A 22,603-nucleotide genomic window follows, 5' to 3' on the forward strand; every position below is an offset into this window, starting at 1 on the left:
TGGGAGATCTCCTCAAATGTGGCTCCGTGACTTCGGAGCTCCTGGAAGACGCTCCCAGCCCCATCCTGGTGCAGGTCCTGCTGGTGGCCCCGAGGGTGCTCCTGGTGGAGGTCCTGGAGAAGGTCCTGGAGGTGGTGACCAGTGTCCAGCTGTGCCTCGATGGCCCCCTGGAGCTCCTGGACACAGAGCTGGGCCTGGAGCAGGCTGGCCCAGAACACATCGGGGACCGCGGCCGGGCCGGGGGGCAGCGCGGAGGCCACGGCGGGGGTCGTGGGGGTCACAGTGGGGGTCGTGGGGGTCAAGGTGGGGGTCAGGGTGGTCAAGGTGGACGTCATGGTGGTCAAGGTGGTCAAGGTGGGGGTCAAGGTGGTCAAGGTGGACGTCATGGTGGAGGTCACGGTGGGGGTCAAGGTGGACGTCATGGTGGTCAAGGTGGTCAAGGTGGGGGTCAAGGTGGTCAAGACGGGGGTCAGGGTGGAGGTCATGGTGGTCAAGGTGGAGGTCAGGGTGGTCAAGGTGGGGGTCATGGGGGTCATGGGGGTCAAGGTGGGGGTCAGGGTGGGGGTCAAGGTGGAGGTCAGTGCAGTGGTCACAACAGTGGTCAGCTCAGGGGTCAGTGTCAGTGCAGGGGTCAGCTCAGGGGTCAGTGCAGGGGTCAGTGCAGGGGTCAGTGTCTGTGCAGTGGTCAGTGTCCGTGCAGGGGTCAGCTCAGGGGTCAGCTCAGGGGTCAGCTCAGGGGTCAGTGCAGGGGTCAGCTCAGGGGTCAGCTCAGGGGTCAGTGTCCGTGCAGGGGTCAGTGTCCGTGCAGGGGTCAGTGTCCGTGCAGGGGTCAGCTCAGGGGTCAGCTCAGGGGTCAGTGCAGGGGTCAGTGTCCGTGCAGTGGTCAGTGTCCGTGCAGTGGTCAGTGTCCGTGCAGGGCTCTCAGCCCCTCCCCCCACGGAGCCGATGGTGTCCAGCTCCGGCCGCGCCACGGGGGGGGCGGGGGGGGCCCTGGGGGGGTCCATGGTCAGCGCCGGACCCTCCCTACAGCCGGAGCGGCTGGAGCGGCCGGACAGTGACCATGGGGCAGGGCCGGACCCTCCCTATGGCAGCTCTGCAGTGGCCGGAGCGGCCGGAGGAGTGACCACGGGTCAGTGCTGGACCCTCCCTGCAGTGGCTGGAGTGGCCGGAGTGGCCGGAGTGGCTGAAGGAGTGACCACGGGTCAGTGCTGGACCCTCCCTGCAGTGGCCGGAGTGGCCGGAGGAGTGACCACGGGGCAGGGCTGGACCCTCCCTACAGCCGGACCTTGGGCAGCGGCTCCACAGTGGCCGGAGGAGTGACCGGAGTGACCAGAGTGGCCGGAGGAGTGACCGGAGCAGTGACCGGAGCAGTGGCCGGAGTGGCCGGAGCAGTGACCAGAGCAGTGGCCGGAGTGGCCGGAGGAGTGACCGGAGCGTGGGGAGAGCCTGGGGAGGGAGAGGGAGGAGAGAGGGTGAGGGGGGGAGGGGAGAGGGGGAGAGGGAGGATGGAGAGAGGGAGAGGAGGGAGGGAGGAGGGGAGGAGGAAAAAGGGAGGGAGGGAAGGAAAAGGGAAGGATGGGAGGGAGGGAGGAAAGCGAGGAGGAGGAAGGAGAGCGAGGAGGGGGAGGGGAGAGGGAGGGAGGGAGGGAGGGACGAGAGAAGGAGGAAAAAGGGAGGGAGGGAGGGAGGGAGGGAGGGAGGGAGGGAGGGAGGGAGGGAGGGAGGGAGGGAGGGAGGGAGGGAGGGAGAGCAGGAAGAGGAAGGAAAGCGATGAGGGGGAGGGGAGAGGGAGGGAGGGAGGAAGAGGGAGGAAGTGCTCAGAGGAAGAAGGAGAGCGAGGAGGGGGAGGGGAGAGGGAGGAGGGGGAGGAAAAGGAAGGAGGGAGGGAGGAGGGAAGGAAAAGGGAAAAGGGGAGGGAGGGAGGAAAAAGGGAGGAGGGAGGGAGGGAGGAAAGGTGGGGAGAGGGCAGAGGGGGTGAGGTGGGAGAGAGGGAGGGAGGAAGAGCGGGAGAGAGGAAGGAGAGCGACGAGGGGGAGGGGGAGGGGGAGAGGGAGAGAGGGACGAGGGAAGGAGGAGAAAGGGAGGGAGGGAAGGAATGCAGGGAGAGGGAAGGTAAAGGGAAAAGGGGAGGAAGGGAGGAGGAAAAAGGGAGGGAGGGAGAGAGGGAGGCAGGAAGAGCAGAAGAGAGGGAGGAAAGTGACGAGGGGGAGGGGGAGGGGAGAGGGAGGGAGAGAGGGACAAGGGAAGGAGGAGAAAGGGAGGGAGGGAAGGAATGGAGGGAGGGGGAAGGAAAAAGGGAGGAGGGAGAGAGGGAGGAAGGAGGAAAAAGGGAGGGAGAGGGAGAGGAAGGGAGGAAGGAGAGGGAGGAAGAGCTCAGAGGAGGAAGGAGAGCGAGGAGGGGGAGGGGAGAGGGAGGAGGGGGAGGAAAAGGGAGGAGGGAGAGAGGGAAAAGAGGAGGATGGAGGGAGGGAGAGAGGGAGGAAGAGCTCGGAGGAGGAAGGAGAGAGAGGAGGGGGAGGGGAGAGGGGGGGGGGAGAGGGACGAGGGAAGGAGGAGAAAGGGAGGGAATGGAGGGGGAGGGAAGGAAAAGGGGGAGGGAAGGGAGAGGACGGGAGGGAGGGGGAGGGGGAGGGGGAGGGGGAGGGAGGGAGGGAGTGGGGGAGGGGGAGGGCTCCGGGGGTCTCCCCGACCCTCCCCCCGCACCTGCAGCCGGCGCCGTCTCCCCGCGGCCGCCGCCGGTGCCCGGGCGCGGTGGCGGTGCCAGCCCCGGTGCCACCCCCGGTGCCACCCCCGGGGCCACCCCCGGGGCCACCTCCGGTGCCACCTCCCCGCGTCACCCGCGCCGCTTCCGCCCCGCGCCGCGGGAAACGGGGGGAGGGCACCCCAAAAATCCACTCGGGGATCCCAAAAATCCGCCCGGGGATCCCAAAAATCCACCCGGGGATCCCAAAAATCCACCCGGGGATCCCAAAAATCCACCCGGGAACCCAAAAAATCCACCCGGGGATCCCAAAAATCCACCCGGGAACCCCAAAAATCCACTCGGGGATCCCAAAAATCCGCCCGGGGATCCCAAAAATCCACCCGGGAACCCCAAAAATCCACCCGGGAACCCAAAAAATCCACCCGGGAACCCAAAAAATCCACCCGGGGATCCCAAAAATCCACCCGGGAACCCCAAAAATCCACCCGGGGATCCCAAAAATCTACCCGGGAACCCCAAAAATCCGCCCGGGGATCCCAAAAATCCACCCGGGAACCCCAAAAATCCGCCCGGGGATCCCAAAAATCCACCCGGGAACCCCAAAAATCAACCCGGGAACCCCAAAAAAAACCTCCCGGGAACCCAAAAAAACTCCCGGAAAAGCAAAAAAACTCCCGGGAAAACAAAACTCCCGGGAACTCCAAAAATCCACCCGGGAACCCCAAAAATCCTCCCAGGAACCCCAAAAATCCACCTGGGAACCCAAAAAAACTCCCGGGAAAACAAAACTCCCGGGAACCCCAAAAATCCTCCCAGGAACCCCAAAAAATCCCACCCGGGACCCCAAAAAAACTCCCGGGAACCCAAAAAAACTCCCGGGAAAACAAAACTCCCGGGAACCCCAAAAATCGCACCCGGGAACCCAAAAATCCTCCTGGGACCCCGAAAATCCACCCGGGACCCCAAAAAAATCCTCCTGGGACCCCAAAAAACCCCAGGACCCCAAAAATCCCCCCGGGACCCCCCAAAAAACTCCCGGGACCCCAAAAATCGCACCCGGGAACCCAAAAATCCCACTCGGGACCCCAAAAATCCTCCTGAGACCCCCCAAAAAATTCCCGGGACCCTAAAAAATCCCACCCGGGACCCCCCAAAAAGTCCGGACCTAAAAAAATTCAGGGACCCCAAAAAATCCCACCCAGGACCCCAAAAATCCTCCTGAGACCCCCCCAAAAAAACTCCCGGGACCCCAAAAAAACTCCCGGGATCCCAAAAATCCTCCTGGGACCCCAAAAAACCCCAGGACCCCAAAAATCCCCCCGGGACCCCCCAAAAAAACTCCCGAGGTCCCCAAAACTTATGGGGGACCCCAAAATTGATGGGAGACCCCAAAAAGTGACCCCCAGACCGCGGGGGGGACCCCAAAGTTTGGGGGGGGACCCAAAAAGGGTCGAGGGGACCCCAAATCTTATGGGGGACCCCAAAATTTAGGGAGGACCCCAAAAAGGGGGGGGGGGGCAGAGAACTTTGGGCGTTCCAGGGGGACCCCAAAAGTTCCGGGGGACCCCAAAAGGGACCCTCAGAGCCCGGGGGGGGACCCCAAAGTTTAGGGGGGGACCCAAAAAGGGTCGAGGGGACCCCAAAAGTTCCGGGGGACCCCAAAAGGGTCGGGGGACCCCAAAATTTGGGGGTGGAGGGGGTAAAGGTTTTGGGGGCGGGGCCGGGAGTTTTTGGGGTTCCCCTGAGCTTTGGGGGGGCCCCCCCCCGGTTTTGGGGGGTCCCGGGGGGTGTCGGGGACGCTTTGGGGGCGTTTGGGGGACCCCAAAACCCCCCCCGGGCTTTGGGGACCCCCCCGGGGCCGCCCCCTCCCCTCCCCTCCCCCCCTTCCCTTACCGGCAGCGCCGAGCGGGGGGGCGTGGTCTGAGCGGCCACGCCCACAAAAGGGTGGGGCGATGTCGGGTCATTAGCATGTGGGGCGCGCCCATAGGGTGAGGCCACGCCCATCAGGGTGAGGCCACGCCCCTCTGAGCGGGGTGGTGTCAATCAGGGTGAGGCCACGCCCCTCGGAGCGGGGTGGTGTCAATCAGGGTGAGGCCACGCCCCTTGTGGAGGGAAAGGGGCGGGGCCTGAGCACCCTAAAAAGGTGGATTCGACCCCAAAAGGGGGGTTCTGACCCCAAAAAGAGGGTTCTGACCCCAAAAAGAGGGTTCTGACCCCAAAAGGAGGATTCTGAACCTAAGAGGGGGTTCTGACCCCAAAAGGATGATTCTGACCCTAAAAGGGGGTTCTGATCCTAAATGGAGGGTCCTGAATGCCCTAAAAGGGGGGTTATGACCCTAAAAAAAAGGGGGTTCTGACCCTAAAAAGGGGGTTCTGACCCCAAAAGGGGGTTCTGACCCTAAAAATAGGGTTCTGAATGCCCTAAAATGGAGGTTCTGACCCCAAATGGGGGGTTCTGATCCTAAAAAGGGGGTTCTGACCCTAAAAAGGGGATTCTGACCCCAAAAAGGGGGGTTCTGACCCCGAAAGGGGGGGTCCTGACCCGAAAAAGGGGGGTTCTGACCCTAAATGGAGGGTCCTGAATTTCCTAAAAGGGGGTTCTGACCCCAAAAGGGGGTTTTGACCCTAGAAGGGGGTTCTGATCCTTAAAAGGGGGTTTTGATCCTAAAAAGGGAGGTTCTGACCCCAAAAGGGGGGTTCTGACCCTAAAAGAGAGTTCTCACCCTAAAAAGGGGGGGTTCTGATCCTAAAGGGGGGCTCTGACCCCAAATGGGGGGGCCTGACCCTATAAAGAGGGTCCTGAGTGCCCCAAAAAGGTTCTGACCCTAAAAGGGGGATTCTGAGCCCAAAAGGGGGGGTCCTGATCCTAAAAGGGGGTTCTGACCCCAAAAGGGGGTGCTGATCCTAAAAAGGAGGATTCTGACCCTAAAAAGGGGGGTTCTGACCCCAAAAGGGGGGTTCTGACCCTAAAAGGGAATTTTGACCCCAAAAGGGGGTTCTGACCCCAAAAAGGGAGCTCTGACCCCAAAAAGGGAAGTTCTGACCCCAAAAGGGGGTCCTGACCTTGCCCTGGCCCCTCCCGTCCCCCCAGGTCACAGGCACGAGGTGACAGCAGCAGGTGGCGCTTTATTGCCAGGCAGGGCCAGCAGCCCTGGTGGCCACGGTGGCCCCGCCGCGGTGGCCCCAACCGTGGATGTCCAACCGTGGATGTCCACCATGGATGTCCCACCATGGATGTCCCCAACCGTGGATGTCCACCATGGATGTCCACCATGGATGTCCCCAACCCATGGATGTCCCACCATGGATGTCCCCAACCCATGGATGTCCCACCATGGATGTCCCACCATGGATGTCCCCAACCGTGGATGTCCACCATGGATGTCCCACCATGGATGTCCCCAACCCATGGATGTCCCACCATGGATGTCCCACCATGGATGTCCAACCATGGATGTCCCACCATGGATGTCCCACCATGGATGTCCCACCATGGATGTCCCACCATGGATGTCCACCATGGATGTCCACCATGGATGTCCCACCATGGATGTCCCATCATGGATGTCCCACCATGGAAGGATGTCCCACCATGGATGTCCGCAACCCCTGGAAGTCCCCTGGGTGTCACTTGCAGCACAGGTAGAAGCTGATGGTGGTGGCACCATGGAAGGATGTCCCACCATGGATGTCCCACCATGGATGTCCCACCATGGATGTCCCTTGCTGGTGGCACTGTCACTTGAGGAGCAGGTAGAAGTTGATGGTGGTGGCACCATGGAAGGTGGAAGGTGGTGCCACCATGGACGTCCCCTGGGTGTCACTTGTGGTGCAGGTAGAACGTGATGGTGATGGCACCATGGAAGGATGTCCCATCATGGATGTCCCACCATGGACGTCCCACCATGGATGTCCCACCACGGGCATCCCTGGCTGGTGGCGCTGTCACTTGCGGCGCAGGTAGAAGGTGGTGATGGTGGCACCATGGAAGGATGTCCCACCATGGAAGGATGTCCCACCATGGATGTCCCACCATTGATGTCCCACCATGGAAGGATGTCCCACCATGGATGTCCCCTGGGTGTCACTTGCGGCGCAGGTAGAAGGCGGTGATGGTGGCACCATGGAAGGATGTCCCACCATGGAAGGATGTCCCACCATGGAAGGATGTCCCACCATGGAAGTCCCACCATGGACGTCCCACCATGGAAGTCCCACCATGGAAGGATGTCCCACCATGGAAGTCCCACCATGGAAGGATGTCCCACCATGGAAGTCCCACCATGGAAGTCCCACCATGGAAGGATGTCCCACCATGGAAGGATGTCCCACCATGGAAGGATGTCCCACCATGGAAGTCCCACCATGGATGTCCCACCATGGAAGGATGTCCCACCATGGAAGGATGTCCCACCATGGATGTCCCACCATGGAAGTCCCACCATGGAAGGATGTCCCACCATGGAAGTCCCACCATGGATGTCCCACCATGGAAGTCCCACCACGGATGTCCCCTGGGTGTCACTTGCGGCGCAGGTAGAAGGCGGTGGCCCCGGGGGGCGGTGCCAGGGCCAGCGCCTCGCCCGGGCCCGTGGCCGTGCTGAGGAAGAGCCCAGGGAAGGCGGCGGCCTCGAAGGTGTGCGTGGAGCCCCCGAAGGTCTTGTAGAAGGTGAAGGGCGTGGCCCTGTCCTTGTCACCGGAGAACAGCTCCAGCAGCCCCACGTCCTGCCGGGCAGGGGACACCACATGGTGGCACCCGCGGTGGCACCGGCGCGGGGAGCAGCCGCGGCCCGGCGGTGCCACCTCGAGGAACGCCCATCTGCAGGTGGCACCGCCTCCAGGAGACCCCATCTCCAGGTGTCCCCATCTCCAGGTGACCCCATCCCCAGGTGACCCCACCTCCAGGTGACCCCATGCCCAGGTGTCCCCATGCCCAGGTGACCCCATCTCCAGGTGACCCCGTGCCTAGGTGACCCCATCTCCAGGTGTCCCCATCTCCAGGTGTCCCCATCCCCAGGTGTCCCCATCTCCAGGTGTCCCCATCTCCAGGTGACCCCGTGCCCAGGTGACCCCGTGCCCAGGTGACCCGATGCCCAGGTGACACCACCTCAAGGAACACCCATCTGCAGGTGTCCCCATGTCCAGGTGACCCCACCTCCAGATGACCCCGTGCCCAGGTGTCCCCATGCCCAGGTGACCCCATCTCCAGGTGACCCCGTGCCTAGGTGACCCCATCTCCAGGTGTCCCCATCTCCAGGTGACCCCATCCCCAGGTGTCCCCATCTCCAGGTGACCCCATCCCCAGGTGACCCCATTTCCAGATGACCCCGTGCCCAGGTCATCCCATCTCCAGGTGACCCCATCTCCAGGTGACCCCGTGCCCAGGTGACCCCATGCCCAGGTGAAGCTATGTCCAGGTGACCCCACCTCCAGGTGACCCCATCTCCAGGTGACCCCGTGCCCAGGTGTCCCCATGCCCAGGTGACCCCATCTCCAGGTGACCCCGTGCCCAGGTGTCCCCATGCCCAGGTGACCCCATCTCCAGGTGACCCCGTGCCTAGGTGACCCCATCTCCAGGTGTCCCCATCTCCAGGTGACCCCATCCCCAGGTGTCCCCATCTCCAGGTGACCCCATCTCCAGGTGACCCCGTGCCCAGGTGTCCCCATGCCCAGGTGTCCCCATCTCCAGGTGACCCCATCCCCAGGTGTCCCCATCTCCAGGTGACCCCATCCCCAGGTGACCCCATGCCCAGGTGAAGCTATGTCCAGGTGACCCCATCTCCAGGTGACCCCGTGCCCAGGTGTCCCCATGCCCAGGTGTCCCCATCTCCAGGTGTCCCCATCTCCAGGTGACCCCACCTCAAGGAACCCACACTGACTCAATTTCCAGGTGACCCCACCTGAAGGAACACCCACCTCCAGATGACAACACCACCAGGTGACCGCACCCAGGTGACCGCACCCCGGTGACCACACCCAGGTGACCACACCCAGGTGACCACACCCCAGGTGATGCCATCATTACGTGACCTCACCCTGGGGAATCCCCACTTCCAGGTGCCACCACCCACGGGTGGCCCCGTTTTGGGATGACGCCACTTCAGGGTGCCCCACCTTGGGTGCCCACCACACCTCGGGATGGCCCTTCCCGAGATGTCCACCTTGGGGTCCTCACCTTGGGGTCCTCACCTTGGGTTCCTCACTTTGAGCTGACCCATCCTGGGCTGATCCACCTTGGGTTCCCCACCCTGGCCTGAACCACCTTGGGCTGATCCACCCTGGGTTCCTCACCTTGGGTTCCTCACCTTGGGCTGACCCACCTTGGGTTCCCCACCCTGGGTTCCTCACCTTGGGTTCCTCACCTTGGGCTGACCCACCCTGGGTTCCTCACCTTGGGTTCCTCACCTTGGGTTCCTCACCTTGGGTTCCTCACCTTGGGCTGACCCACCTTGGGTTGATCCAGCTCCAGTTGGTCAACCAAGGTGGGCAACCCAAGGTGGGTCAGCCCAAGGTGGGCAACTCAAGGTGGGCAACTCAAGGTGGGTCAGCCCAGGGTGGGTCAGCCCAAGGTGGGCAACTCAAGGTGGGCAACCCAAAGTGGGCAACTCAAGGTGGGTCAGCCCAAGGTGGGTCAGCCCACTTTGAGTTGCCCACCTTGGATTGACCCACCTTGGTCTGATCCTCCTCCATGCCCCCTGTGCCACCCCGTGTCCCCTGTGCCACCCCCATGTCCCCTGTGCCACCCAATGTCCCCCATTGTCCCCTGTGCCACCCCGTGTCCCCTGTGCCACCCCCATGTCCCCTGTGCCACCCCCTGTGCCACCCAATGTCCCCTGTGCCACCCCATGTCCCCTGTGCCAGCCCGTGTCCCCTGTGCCACCCCCATTCCCCCTGTGCCACCCAATGTCCCCCATTGTCCCCTGTGCCACCCCCTCTCCCCTGTTCCACCCCGTGTCCCCTGTGCCACCTCCATGTCCCCTGTGCCACCCTCTGTCCCCTGTGCCACCCAATGTCCCCTATGCCACCCTCTGTCCCCTGTGCCACCCCCATGTCCCCTGTGCCACCCCCATTCGCCCTGTGCCACCCAATGTCCCCTGTCCCCCCCTGTGTCCCCTGTGCCACCCCCTGTGCCACCCAATGTCCCCTGTGCCACCCTCTGTCCCCTGTGCCACCCTCTGTCCCCTGTGCCACCCCGTGTCCCCTGTGCCACCCCCATTCCCCCTGTGCCACCCCCTGTGCCACCCAATGTCCCCTGTGCCACCCCGTGTCCCCTGTGCCACCTCCAGGCTCAGCCGGGGCTCGGGGCCGGTGCCACAGGACAGTGCCCGGGTGCCACCGCGGATGCCAACGATGAGGGGACAGCGCCGGCGCTCCAGGTGCCGGTTGGGGACAACGCTGATGGGCTCTGCGGGACACGGCGGTGCCACCAGGGTCACCCCGGAGGGACACCCGGGGAGTGGCACCCATGGAAGTGTCACCCAGAGATTGTCACCAGGGTCACCCCGGAGGGACACCCAGGAGTGGCACCCGGGGAGTGTCACCCAGAGATTGTCACCAGGGTCACCCCGGAGGGACACCCGGGAGTGGCACCCGGGGAGTGTCACCCACGGATTGTCACCAGGGTCACCCCGGAGGGACACCCGGGGAGTGGCACCCATGGAAGTGTCACCCAGAGATTGTCACCAGGGTCACCCCGGAGGGACACCCGGGAGTGGCACCCGGGGAGTGTCACCCAGAGATTGTCACCAGGGTCACCCCGGAGGGACACCCGGGAGTGGCACCTGGGGAGTGTCACCCAGAGATTGTCACCAGGGTCACCCCGGAGGGACACCCCGGGCGCTGGCACCCGGGAGTGGCACCCACAGGCAGTGGCACCCGTGGAGTGTCACCCCTGTCCCCTCAGTGTCACCCACGGCTGTCACCGCTGTCCCCTCAGTGTCACCCACGGCTGTCACCGCTGTCCCCGGTGTCACCCACGGCTGTCACCGCTGTCCCGGGTGTCACCCACAGCTGTCACCGCTGTCCCCTCAGTGTCACCCACGGCTGTCACCGCTGTCCCCGGTGTCACCCACGGCTGTCACCGCTGTCCCCTCAGTGTCACCCACAGCTGTCACCGCTGTCCCGGGTGTCACCCACGGCTGTCACCGCTGTCCCCTCAGTGTCACCCACGGCTGTCACCCCTGTCCCCTCAGTGTCACCCACAGCTGTCACCGCTGTCCCCTCAGTGTCACCCACGGCTGTCACCGCTGTCCCCTCAGTGTCACCCACGGCTGTCACCGCTGTCCCCGGTGTCACCCACGGCTGTCACCGCTGTCCCCTCAGTGTCACCCACGGCTGTCACCGCTGTCCCCGGTGTCACCCACTGATTGTCACCGCTGTCCCCGGTGTCACCCACCTTCCAGGGCGGCGTTGGCCCCCTGCAGGCTGGTGGCCACCAGGTGGCCGTGGCGCAGGCACAGCCCCTGCTGCTCCGTGTCCCTCAGCACGTAATGGTACGGCTGGGCCACCGGCCGCGACCCCCCGGAGGCCACCGTCAGCTCTGGGGACAAGGGACAGCGGGGGACATGGCACACGGGACATGGGGACAAGGGACACCGGGGGGACATGGCACACGGGACATGGGGACAAGGGACACCGGGGGGACATGGCACACGGGACATGGGGACAAGGGACACCGGGGGACATGGCACATGGGACATGGGGACAAGGGACACCGGGGGGACATGGCACATGGCACATGGGGACATGGGGACAAGGGACACCGGGGGACATGGCACATGGGACATGGCACATGGGGATGGACAGATGGGACACCGGGGGGGACATGGGGACAAGGGACACCAGGGGGACAAGTGACACCGGGGGGACATGGCACATGGGACATGGGGACATGGGGACATGGGACATGGGGACAAGGGACACCGGGGGGACATGGCACATGGGACATGGCACATGGGACATGGGGACATGGGGATGGACAGATGGGACACCGGGGGGGACATGGGGACAAGGGGATGGACAGGTGGGACATGGGGACATGACACAGGGGGACATGGCACATGGGGATGGACATGGGGACATGGGGCATGGGGACATGGGGATGGACAGCTGAGACATGGGACATGGGGATGGACATGGGGACATGGGGACATGGGGACATGGGGACAGACAGGTGGGGCATGGGACGTGGGGACAGGGGACATGGGGACAGGGTGGGCACAGGGGACATGGGGACACGGAGATGGGGACACGGGGACACGGGGACAGGGACACGGGGACAGGGACACGGGGACACAGGGACACGGGGACATGGGGACACGGGGACAGGGACAGGGACACGGGGACAGGGACACGGGGACATGGGGACAGGGACACGGGGACAGGGGGACACGGGGACATTTGGGGCAGGGATGGGCACAGAGGACACGGGGACAGGGACATGGGGACAGGGGACACAGGGACACGAGGACAGGGACACGGGGACACGGGGACAGGGACACGGGGACAGGGACACGGGGACACGGGGACAGGGACACGGGGACACAGGGACAGGGACACGGGGACAGGGACACGGGGACACAGGGACACGGGGACAGGGACACGGGGACACCTGCGCCCACCTTTCCCCAGGAAGTCCTCGAACAAGGCCACCATGTCGGGGTCGATGACACCCTCGGCCGTGTCCCCGCCGCCCGCCGCCACCCCCGGGGGGTGTCCCCGGGATGTCCCTCTGTGGGGACAGAGGGGTCAGGGCAGGTGACACCGGGGGCGGCGGGGGGGAGGTGACACTCCCGCGCTGTCCCCGCGCTGTCCCCGCGCTGTCCCCGCTCACCTGAGGGCAGCTCTGGACGCGCGCGACATGGCCGGGCCTGGCACAGGTGGCACCTCCGGGCAGGATTGTCGCCGAGCTTGTCCCCGTCCCTGGTGGCACCTGCGGGTGTGTCACCTCCCGGGTGACAGTGGCTTTATAGGGCCGGGCGGGGCGGGGACAGAGCGGCCCCGGTGCCTGGCGGGGGGGGTGACGGTGACAGTGACACCGGGCGATGGCGAAATGCCACCCGCTGCCAGCGTCCCCAGTGATGCCCGCGGTCACCGTGGCGGGGATGTCCCCTGTGCCAGGCCTGTCCCCGCAGTGTCCCCTGCGCCATGGCACCGTGCGCCGGGTCCCCGTGGTGCCACCACCTTGTCACCGTTGTCACCATGAGCGCTGTCCCCGAGGGGCTGTGAGCGCTGTCCCCAGTGGCCCTTGTCCCCAAGGCCCCGTGTGCCCTGTCCCCATGGTGGCCTGTCCCCCAAATGCCACCTGCCCTGTCCCTGTTGTCCCCCATTCCCTGTCCCCCAAATGCCACCTGCCCTGTCCTCATTGTCCCTTATTCCCTGTCCCCAAATGCCACCTGCCCTGTCCCCATTGTCCCTTATTCCCTGTCCCCAAATGCCACCTTCCCTGTCCCCATTGTCCCTTATTCCCTGTCCCCAAATGCCACCTGCCCTGTCCTCATTGTCCCTTATTCCCTGTCCCCAAATGCCACCTGTCCCTGTCCCTGTTGTTCCCCATTCCCTGTCCCCAAATGCCACCTTCCCTGTCCCCATTGTCCCTTATTCCCTGTCCCCAAATGCCACCTTCCCTGTCCCCATTGTCCCTTATTCCCTGTCCCCAAATGCCACCTTCCCTGTCCCCATTGTCCCTTATTCCCTGTCCCCCAAATGCCACCTGCCCTGTCCCCATTGTCCCTTATTCCCTGTCCCCAGATGCCACCTGTCCCTGTCGTCCCCAAAATGCCATGTGCCCTGTCCCCAAAATGCCACCGTTTCCTGTCCCTGCTGCCCCGCACTCGCTGTCCCCCGTGTCCCCCGTGTCGCGTGTCCCCCGTGCCCGCGGTGCCACCCTCTGTCCCCGGGCGGGATCCGGGAAGGGGCCGCGTCACCGCCGCCCGGGGATGTCCCGTTCTGTCCCCATCGCGCGGGTGGCGCAAGAGCGGCCACCCCTGCGCCGCGGTGACACATCCCGCGGGGCCACCAGCCCCGCCCTGTGCCACCCCTGTGCCACCCGTGTGCCACCCCTGTGCCACCCGTGTGCCACGCACGCTCGGACACCGCGTGGCCTCGGCATCTCTTTATTCGCGCTCCGGTGAGGATGTCGCTGTCCCCAGGGGGATGTCGCTGTCCCCAGGGGGATGTCGCCGTCCCCAGGGGGATGGCACCGCCCCGCGGGGGTGGCACCACCCCCAGGGAGGGATGTCGCTGTCGCCAAGGGGGTGGCACCCCCCGGGGAAGGGGGGATGGCACAACCCCGGATGGATGTCACCGTCCTGGGGAAGATGTCGCCGAGGAGCAAGGATGTCACCAGCCCTGGGGGAGGATGTCGCCATCCTGGGGAGGGGGGGGTGGCACCTCCCCAGGGGGATGTCACCATCCCTGGGTGAGGATGTCACCACACTGGGGGAGATGCCACCCTACCCGGGAAGGTGCCACCACCCTGGGGGCTATGCCACCCTCCCCGGGAAGGTGCCACCACCCTGGGATGAGGATGCCACCCTCTTCGGGAAGATGTCACCATCCTCGGGATGAGGATGTCACTATCCTGGGGGGGGGGGATGCCACCCTCTCCAGGGCGATGCCACCACCCTGGGATGAGGATGTCACTTTCCTGGGTGAGATGGCACCTGCCCAGGAAGATGCCACCACCCTGGGGTGAGGATGCCACCCTCCCCAGGAACATGTCACCACCCTGGGGGCTATGCCACCCTCCCCGGGAAGATGCCACCACCCTGGGGGCTATGCCACCCTCCCCGGGAAGATGCCACCACCCTGGGGGCTATGCCACCCTCCCCGGGAAGATGCCACCATCCTGGGGCAGATGCCACCCTCCCCGGGAAGATGCCACCACCCTGGGGGCTATGCCACCCTCCCCGGGAAGATGCCACCACCCTGGGGGCTATGCCACCCTCCCCGGGAAGATGCCACCACCCTGGGGGCTATGCCACCCTCCCGAGGCAGATGCCACCACCCTGGGGCTCCGCTGTCGCCGCGCGGGGGCGGGGGGCGCTCAGCAGAGCTGGAAGTAGAAGTCGAGCAGGTGGGAGGTGACATCGCGGTGGCCACAGAGCGCCAGGGGCTGGTGGCCGCGCGGGGACGTGCACAGGAACCAGCCGGGGTGCGCGGCCGACTCGAAGCGCCACAGCCCGTCCCGGTAGGAGCGGAAGAAGGTGAAGGCGGCCGCGCTGTCCCCGGCGCGGGGCAGCTCCCGGATGTCCACGTCCTGCGGGCCACCCCCGGTGTCACCCGCGGGGACAGCGCCCGGTGCCAGCGGGCACCGTGTGGCATCGCCGCGGGGCGGTGTGGGGCCGTGCTGCAGTGTCCCCACCCAGCAGTGTCCCACACCTGATGTCCCCGTGTCCCCATCCCTGATGTCATGGTGTCCCCACCCCACAATGTCCCATCCCCGAGGTCCCCGTATCCCCATCCCTGAGGTCCTGGTGTCCCCACCCAGCAGTGTCCGACCCCTGATGTCCCCGTGTCCCCATCCCTGATGTCCCCGTGTCCTCATCCACACAGTCCCCGTGTCCCCAGCCCACAATGTCCCATCCCCGATGTGCCCGTGTCCCCATCCCCGATGTCCCCGTGTCCCCATCCCACAATGTCCCATCCCCGATGTGCCCGTGTCCCCACCCCACAATGTCGCATCCCTGAGGTCCGCGTGTCCCCAGGTGTCCCCTCCCCAGGGTGTCCGATCCCCAAAACCTTTTTGTCCCCATCCTCATCACCATCCCCTTGTTGATGTCCCCATGGTGTCCCCATAGCCTTGGTGTCCCCATCCCCCTCCCTCCAGTGTCCCCTCACTGTCCCCGCTGTCCCCTCTCTGTCCCGCTGTCCCCGCTGTCCCCGCTGTCCCCTCGCTGTTCCCTCTCTGTCCCCTCTCTGTCCCCGCTGTCCCCTCACTATCCCCGCTGTCCCCTCTCTGTCCCGCTGTCCCCTCTCTGTCCCCGCTGTCCCCTCTCTGTCCCCTCGCTATCCCCGCTGTCCCCGCTGTCCCCTCTCTGTCCCCTCGCTGTCCCCGCTGTCCCCGCTGTCCCCTCGCTATCCCCGCTGTCCCCTCTCTGTCCCCGCTGTCCCCTCTCTGTCCCCGCTGTCCCCTCTCTGTCCCGCTGTCCCCTCTCCGTCCCGCTGTCCCCTCTCTGTCCCCTCTCTGTCCCCGCTGTCCCCTCGCTATCCCCGCTGTCCCCTCTCTGTCCCGCTGTCCCCTCGCTGTCCCCGCTGTCCCCGCTGTCCCCTCTCTGTCCCCGCTGTCCCCTCTCTGTCCCGCTGTCCCCTCGCTGTCCCCGCTGTCCCCACCTGCAGCCGCAGCCGCGGCTCTCCGGCGGGGCCGCGCTCGGTGCGCAGGCAGCGGGAGCCGTGCCGGATGCCCAGGATCACCGGCAGCCGGGCGGGCTCCAGGGCGCGGTTGGGCACCCAGAACACCTTCTCTGCGGGTGACACGGGGACCCTCAGCGCGTGTCCCCGCGCGTGTCGCCGCGCCTGTCCCCGCGCCTGTCCCCGCGCGTGTCCCCGCGTCACCTTCCAGCGCGGCGTTGGCGCCCTGCAGGTGCCCGGCCACCAGCTGGTCACCGCGCAGGTACAGCGACCGCTGGTTCACGTCCCAGAGCCTGGCGGGCAAAGCGGCGACAGCGGTGCCACCCCTCGGTGCCACCCCTCGGTGCCACCCCTCGGTGCCACCCCGGTCCCCCGCCGCCCCCCGGGCCGTCCCTTACCGGTACCGGAACACCTTGGTCTGCAGCGCGGGCGCGTGGCAGGGGGCGAAGCCTTCGGCCTCTGCGCGGAGGAAGAGGAGGGCGAGGCTGAGGGCGGCCACCCGGAGACCCCCGCGCCCCCCGCCCGCGCCCCCCCGAGCCTTGGGGACCCCTCCCGGTGGCACCGGCCGTGAGGGGCGCTCCTTGTCCCGTGCAGCCCGGCCGGGCCGTGCGCGGGGTCCCCGGGCAGCGCTCACCCATGGGACCCCCGGCTCCGGTGCGACCCCCGGCTCCGCTGGGACCCCCGGCTCCGCTGGGACCCCCGGCTCTGCTGGGACCCCCGGTTCCGCTGGGACCCCCGGCTCCGGTGCGACCCCCGGCTCCGCTGGGACCTCCGGCTCCGGTGCGACCCCCGGTTCCTGTGGGACCGCCGGCTCCTGTGACACCCCCGGCTCCTGTGACACGCCTGGCTCCGGTGTGACCCCGGCTCTGGTGCGACCCCCGGCTCCGCTGGACCCCCGGTTGTGCTGTGACCTCCGGCTCCGCTGGGACCCCCGGCTCCGGTGCGACCCCCGACTCCGCTGGGACCCCCGGTTGTGCTGTGACCTCCGGTTCCACTGAGACCGCCGGTTCCTGTGACACGGCTGGCTCCGCTGCGACCCCCGGCTCCGCTGCGACCCCCGGCTCCGGTGACACCCCCGGCTCCTGTAACACGCCCGGCTCCGGTGCGACCCCCGGATGTGCTGCGACCCCCGTTTGCGCTGAAACCTCCGGTTCCGCTGGGACCCCGGCTCCGCTGCGACCCCCGGCTGTGCTGGGACAGCGGCTCCGGTGGGACCCCCGGTTCCTGTGACACCCCCGGTTCTTGTGACACCCCCGGTTCCTGCGGGACCCCGGCTCCCGTGGGACCCCCGGTTCCTGCGGACCCCCGGTTCCTGTGACACCCCCGGTTCCTGTGACACCCCCGGTTCCTGCGGGACCCCGGGCTCAGCGGGCGGCGGCGAGGGAGAGAGGGAGGAAGGAAGGAAGGAGGTTGCCGGTGGTGTTGCCACACTCCTGGGAAGGGCGCGCCCCGCCCCGGCCGTTGCTCAGCTCCCCCGCGGGGTGACAACCGAGGGGACACACGGCGGGGGGGGGGAGGTGACAGCGCGACACGGCGCGGGGGGACAGGGGACACCGCCACCCGCGCGGCGGCTGCGGCGGGGCTCGAACCCGCGGTCTCAGCAGCGAGGGAGCGGCGCCCTCCCCGCTGCGCCACCGCGGCGGCGGGCGCGCATGCGCGCTGCGGGAGCGGCGGGGAGCGCCGAGGGGCGGCGTGGGGAGCGCTGAGTGGCCGCGGGTGAGGCGCACGCGCAGAGCCAAGAGCGGCGCTGAGGGCGGCACTGCGCGTGCGCGGAGCCGGCGCTGAGGGTGCGGCGCATGCGCGGTGCGCTCCGCGGCGGGCGGGAGGGAGGGATCATGGCGGCGCCGGGAGGAGCGCTGAGGGCGGCGATGGCCGCGGTGCTGCTGCTGGGCTGGGGCGCGCACGGGCTCTACTTCCACATCGGGGAGACCGAGAAGCGCTGCTTCATCGAGGAGATCCCCGACGAGACCATGGTCATCGGTGCGGGCGGCGGCGGCGAGGACCGGGAATGGCGGGGGGCGTGAGGGGGGAACGGGAGAGACCCCCGGGAATGGCGGGGGGGGAATGGGGAGAGACCACCGGGAATGGCGGGGGGGGAAAGGGGAGAGACCACCGGGAATGGCGGGGGAGGAGGGAAAGGGGAGAGACCACCGGGAATGGCGGGGGAGAATGGGGAGAGACCACCGGGAATGGCGGGGGGGGGAATGGGGAGAGACCACCGGGAATGGAGGGGGGGATGGGAGAGACCACCAGGAACCATTAGCGAGCGGAGGGGGGAGCGGGAGGAACCACTGAGGGGTTCGCAGGGGGGGAAATCAGAGCCCAGCGGGCACACAGGGCTGGCACCGAGCCCCCGTGCCCGCCCGGTGCCAGGCAATTACCGGACACAGCTGTGGGACAAACAGTCCGAGGCTTTCCTGCCCTCCACGCCCGGCCTGGGCATGCACGTGGAGGTCAAGGACCCCGACGGAAAGGTGAGGGGTGGGCACCGAGTGGGCACGGGGAGGGGTGCCCGGGCATGGGGAGGGGTCCATGGGCACGGGGAGGGGTCCCTGGGCACCCCCTGGGCTATGGGAGGGGTCCCTGAGCAGCTCCTGGGCACGGGGAGGGGTCTATGGGCATCCCCTGGGCATCTCCTGGGCACGGGGAGGGGTCTATGGGCATCCCCTGGGCATCTCCTGGGCATGGGGAGGGGTCCCTGGGCATCTGCTGGGCATGGGGAGGGGTCCCTGGGCAGCTCCTGGGCACAGGGAGGGGTCCGTGGGCATGGGGAGGGGTCTCTGGGCATGGGGAGGGGTCTCTGGGGGGGTTTGTGCACCCCTTGGTCCATGCCCCGATGCCCAGGGCCCTGCCCCTGTCCCTGCCTTGGCACAGGTGGTGCCAGCGGCCGTGCCCGCAGCCCTGACCCTGTCCCCGCCTTGGCACAGGTGGTGCCAGCGGCCGTGCCCGCAGCCCTGACCCTGTCCCCGCCTTGGCACAGGTGGTGCTGTCGCGGCAGTACGGCTCCGAGGGTCGCTTCACGTTCACGTCGCACACGCCGGGCGAGCACCAGATCTGCCTGCACTCCAACTCCACCCGCATGGCGCTGTTCGCCGGCGGCAAGCTGGTAATGCCCGGTGCCAGCCTGGCACTGCCCTCTGCCCCTGGCCCTGCCCACCCTGCCGTAAACTCCCATGGCTGGCGCCGTGGTTGGCTCCATGGTTGGAGCCACGGTTGTGCCATGGTTGGCTCCATTATTGGTTCCATGGTTGGCTCCGTGGTTGGTTCCATGGTTGGTGCCATGGTTGGCTCCATTGTCAGAACCACGATTGTTTTCACGGTTGGCACCATGGTTGGTGCCATGATTGGTTCCATGGTTGGCTCCATTGCCAGAACCACGATTGTCTCCACGGTTGACACTGTGGTTGAGTTCCATGGTTGGTTCCATAGTTGGCTCCATGGTTGGCTCCATTGCCAGAACTACGATTGTTTCCATCGTTGGTACCATGGTTGGCACCATGGTTGGTGCCATGATTGTTTCCATGGTTGGCTCCATGGTTGGCTCCGGGGTTGGCTCCAGGGTTGGCTCCATTGCCAGAACCACGATTGTCTCCACGGCTGGTGCCGTGGTTGAGTTCCATGGTTGGCTCCGTGGTTGGCTCCATGGTTGTTTCCATGGTTGGCACCATGGTTGCCTCCATGGTTGGTGCCATGGTTGAGTTCCATGGTTGGCTCCATGGTTGAGTTCCATGGTTGAGTTCCATGGTTGGCTCCATGGTTGGCTCCGTGGTTGTTTCCATGATTGGTTCCATGGTTGGCTCCATGGTTGAGTTCCATGGTTGGCTCCATGGTTGAGTTCCATGGTTGTCTCCATGGTTGGTTCCATGGTTGGTCCATGGTTGGCTCCATGGTTGGTTCCATGGTTGAGTTCCATGGTTGAGTTCCATGGTTGAGTTCCATGGTTGGCTCCATGGTTGGTTCCATGGTTGGCTCCATGGTTGGTTCCATGGTTGAGTTCCATGGTTGAGTTCCATGGTTGGCTCCATGGTTGAGTTCCATGGTTGGCTCCATGGTTGAGTTCCATGGTTGAGTTCCATGGTTGGCTCCATGGTTGAGTTCCATGGTTGGCTCCATGGTTGAGTTCCATGGTTGAGTTCCATGGTTGAGTTCCATGGTTGGCTCCATGGTTGGCTCCATGATTGGTTCCATGGTTGGTTCCATGGTTGGTCCATGGTTGGCTCCATGGTTGGTTCCATGGTTGAGTTCCATGGTTGTTTCCATGATTGGTTCCATGGTTGAGTTCCATGGTTGAGTTCCATGATTGGCTCCATGATTGGTTCCATGGTTGGCTTAATGGTTGGCTCCATTGCCAGAACTACGATTGTTTCCATGGTTGGTGCCGCGGTTGAGTTCCATGGTTGGCTCCATGGTTGGCACCATGGTTGGCTCCATGGTTGGCTCCATGGTTGGTCCATGGTTGGCACCATGGTTGGCTCCATGGTTGAGTTCCATGGTTGAGTTCCATGGTTGGTCCATGGTTGGCTCCATGGTTGAGGTCCATGGTTGGCTCCATGGTTGGCTCCATGGTTGGTTCCATGGTTGGCTCCATGGTTAGCACCATGGTTGGCTCCGTGGTTGGTTCCATGGTTGGCTCCATGGTTGGCTCCATGGTTGAGTTCCATGGTTGGCTCCATGGTTGGTCCATGGTTGGTTCCATGGTTGGCTCCATGGTTGAGTTCCATGGTTGGTTCCATGGTTGGCTCCATGGTTGGTCCATGGTTGGCACCATGGTTGGCTCCATGGTTGGCTCCATGGTTGGCTCAATGATTGGCTGCATTGCCAGAACCACGATTGTCTCCACGGCTGGCGCCGCGGTTGGCGCCCCGCGGTGCCAGCCCCGGTGCCAGCGCCGTGCCCGTGTCCCGCAGCGGGTGCACCTGGACATCCAGGTGGGCGAGCACACCAACAACTACCCCGAGATCGCCGCCAAGGACAAGCTGACGGAGCTGCAGCTCCGCGCGCGCCAGCTGCTCGACCAGGTGGAGCAGATCCAGAAGGAGCAGAACTACCAGCGGGTCAGTGCGCCACAACCCGCGCGCTTCTGGGGTTTGGGGCTGAATTTTGGGGTTCCAGTGGGAATTTGTGGGGTTTTGGGGTGGATTTCTTGGGTTTTGGGGTGAATTTTGGTGTTTTTGTCGGCCAGTACCGCGAGGAGCGGTTCCGCACGACGAGCGAGAGCACCAACCCCAACCCGTGGGGTTTTGGGGTGGATTTTTGGGGTTTTGGTGTAAATCTATGGGGTTTCCATGTAAATCCATGGGATTTTTGTGTGATTTTTTTAGGATTTTGGTGTGAATTTTGGGGATTTTGGTGTTTTTTTCCCCCAGTACCACGAGAAGCAGTTCCGCATGACGAGGGAGAGCACCAACCCCAACCCGTGGGGTTTTGGGGTGGATTTTTGGGGTTTCAGTGTGGGTTTTTGGGGTTTCCATGTAAATCCATGGGATTTTGGTGTGAATTTTGGGGATTTTGGTGTTTTTCTCCCCCAGTACCGCGAGGAGCGGTTCCGCGTGACGAGCGAGAGCACCAACCCCAACCCGTGGGGTTTTGGGGTGGATTTTTGGGATTTTGGTGTAAATCCATGGGGTTTCCATGTAAATCCATGGGGTTTTGGTGTGAATTTTGGGGATTTTGGTGTTTTTGTCGCCCAGTACCGCGAGGAGCGGTTCCGCATGACGAGCGAGAGCACCAACCCCAACCCGTGGGGTTTTGGGGTGGATTTTTGGGATTTTGGTGTAAATCCATGGGGTTTCCATGTAAATCCATGGGATTTTGGGGTGAATTTTGGGGTGAATTTTGGTGTTTTTTTCCCCAGTACCGCGAGGAGCGGTTCCGCATGACGAGCGAGAGCACCAACCAGCGCGTGCTCTGGTGGTCCATCGCCCAGACCGTCATCCTCATCCTCACCGGCCTCTGGCAGATGCGGCACCTCAAGAGCTTCTTCGAGGCCAAGAAACTCGTCTAGCCCCCCAAAACCCCCTCGGGGGCACCCCCAAATCCATTCCCACCTGTGGGGGTGCCCCAAAATCCAGCCCAACCCTTCAGAACAACCCAAAATCCACCCCAAACCCCCAAAAACAACCCAAAACTCATCCCAACCCCCCCAAATGTCACCCCAAAATCCATTCGGACCTGGGGGGTGCCCCAAAAGTCATCCCAACCCCAAAAAACACCCCGAAACTCATCCCAACCCCCAAAAGTCACCCCAAAATCTATTCCAAGCTGGAGGGTACCCCCCAAAATCCACCCCAACCCCCCAAAACTCACCCTCAGCCCTGGGGGGGATCCCCAAAATCCATCCCACCCACTTTGGGGTGCTGTGGGGGGACCCCCAAAGCCATTCCCCCCATTTTGGGGTTTTTGGGGAGGGTCGTCCCCCCCCCTGCAGATTTTGGGGTTCTGGGGAGGGTCCCCCTTCCCCCCCTGCAGATTTTGGGGTGCCCCTCCTGCCATGGGGTGGTTTTTTTGGGGGGTTGAAATAAAGGTTTTTTTATTCCACCAAGAGTTGTC

At 64.7% G+C, this 22,603-nt stretch overlaps 4 protein-coding genes across 4 annotated transcripts; 1 reads left to right on the forward strand and 3 right to left on the reverse strand.

Annotated features, from left to right (window-relative positions):
* Positions 1 to 1,273: 1,273 nt before the first annotated feature.
* Positions 1,274 to 7,167, reverse strand: LOC128800833 (uncharacterized). The gene is made up of 3 exons (XM_053966277.1): positions 6,602 to 7,167; positions 6,068 to 6,426; positions 1,274 to 1,446 (listed from the first exon to the last, which is right to left on the reverse strand). The coding sequence occupies exons 1-3, from the start codon at positions 7,165 to 7,167 to the stop codon at positions 1,274 to 1,276; spliced, it is 1,098 nt and encodes a 365-aa protein (XP_053822252.1).
* Positions 6,992 to 12,637, reverse strand: LOC128800946 (interleukin-36 receptor antagonist protein-like). Its single transcript, XM_053966501.1, has 5 exons — positions 12,537 to 12,637; positions 12,325 to 12,434; positions 11,100 to 11,243; positions 9,985 to 10,109; positions 6,992 to 7,429 (listed from the first exon to the last, which is right to left on the reverse strand). Exons 1-5 carry the CDS (start codon positions 12,563 to 12,565, stop codon positions 7,226 to 7,228), a joined length of 612 nt encoding a protein of 203 aa, XP_053822476.1. The 5' UTR covers positions 12,566 to 12,637; the 3' UTR covers positions 6,992 to 7,225.
* A 640-nt stretch (positions 12,638 to 13,277) lies between these two features.
* LOC128800948 (interleukin-36 receptor antagonist protein-like) lies at positions 13,278 to 16,753 on the reverse strand. Its single transcript, XM_053966504.1, has 5 exons — positions 16,689 to 16,753; positions 16,453 to 16,513; positions 16,259 to 16,347; positions 16,037 to 16,167; positions 13,278 to 14,963 (listed from the first exon to the last, which is right to left on the reverse strand). The coding sequence occupies exons 1-5, from the start codon at positions 16,690 to 16,692 to the stop codon at positions 14,751 to 14,753; spliced, it is 498 nt and encodes a 165-aa protein (XP_053822479.1). The 5' UTR covers positions 16,693 to 16,753; the 3' UTR covers positions 13,278 to 14,750.
* A 1,117-nt stretch (positions 16,754 to 17,870) lies between these two features.
* On the forward strand, positions 17,871 to 22,591 carry TMED4 (transmembrane p24 trafficking protein 4). Its single transcript, XM_053966499.1, has 5 exons — positions 17,871 to 18,034; positions 18,428 to 18,528; positions 19,035 to 19,160; positions 20,962 to 21,108; positions 21,909 to 22,591. The coding sequence occupies exons 1-5, from the start codon at positions 17,890 to 17,892 to the stop codon at positions 22,056 to 22,058; spliced, it is 669 nt and encodes a 222-aa protein (XP_053822474.1). The 5' UTR covers positions 17,871 to 17,889; the 3' UTR covers positions 22,059 to 22,591.
* The last annotated feature ends 12 nt before the right edge of the window (positions 22,592 to 22,603 follow it).

The sequence above is a fragment of the Vidua chalybeata genome, chromosome 28, assembly GCF_026979565.1.
Source record: "Vidua chalybeata isolate OUT-0048 chromosome 28, bVidCha1 merged haplotype, whole genome shotgun sequence".
Taxonomy (NCBI): domain Eukaryota; kingdom Metazoa; phylum Chordata; class Aves; order Passeriformes; family Viduidae; genus Vidua; species Vidua chalybeata.

Bases quoted from the DNA above. Each gene is read 5' to 3' on its own strand.
- TMED4 (XM_053966499.1), top strand. From the start codon at position 17,890: ATGGCGGCGCCGGGAGGAGCGCTGAGGGCGGCGATGGCCGCGGTGCTG. The intron at 18,529-19,034 runs GTGAGGGGTGGG...GCCTTGGCACAG, and splicing joins TCAAGGACCCCGACGGAAAG to GTGGTGCTGTCGCGGCAGTA. The intron at 19,161-20,961 runs GTAATGCCCGGT...CGTGTCCCGCAG, and splicing joins TGTTCGCCGGCGGCAAGCTG to CGGGTGCACCTGGACATCCA.
- LOC128800948 (XM_053966504.1), bottom strand. The intron at 16,348-16,452 runs GTAAGGGACGGC...TTTGCCCGCCAG, and splicing joins ACCAAGGTGTTCCGGTACCG to GCTCTGGGACGTGAACCAGC. The intron at 16,168-16,258 runs GTGACGCGGGGA...TGTCACCCGCAG, and splicing joins CGCCAACGCCGCGCTGGAAG to AGAAGGTGTTCTGGGTGCCC.
- LOC128800833 (XM_053966277.1), bottom strand. From the start codon at position 7,167: ATGGTGGGACATCCTTCCATGGTGGGACTTCCATGGTGGGACATCCAT. The intron at 6,427-6,601 runs GTCCATGGTGGG...GCCACCAGCAAG, and splicing joins TGGGACATCCATGGTGGGAC to GGACATCCATGGTGGGACAT. The intron at 1,447-6,067 runs GTTGGGGACATC...CTCCCTCCCCAG, and splicing joins ATCCATGGTGGACATCCACG to GCTCTCCCCACGCTCCGGTC.
- LOC128800946 (XM_053966501.1), bottom strand. From the start codon at position 12,565: ATGTCGCGCGCGTCCAGAGCTGCCCTCAG. The intron at 10,110-11,099 runs GTGGGTGACACC...CGTGTCCCGCAG, and splicing joins GGCCAACGCCGCCCTGGAAG to AGCCCATCAGCGTTGTCCCC. The intron at 7,430-9,984 runs GTGGCACAGGGG...CCTGCCCGGCAG, and splicing joins AGCCCCGGCTGAGCCTGGAG to GACGTGGGGCTGCTGGAGCT.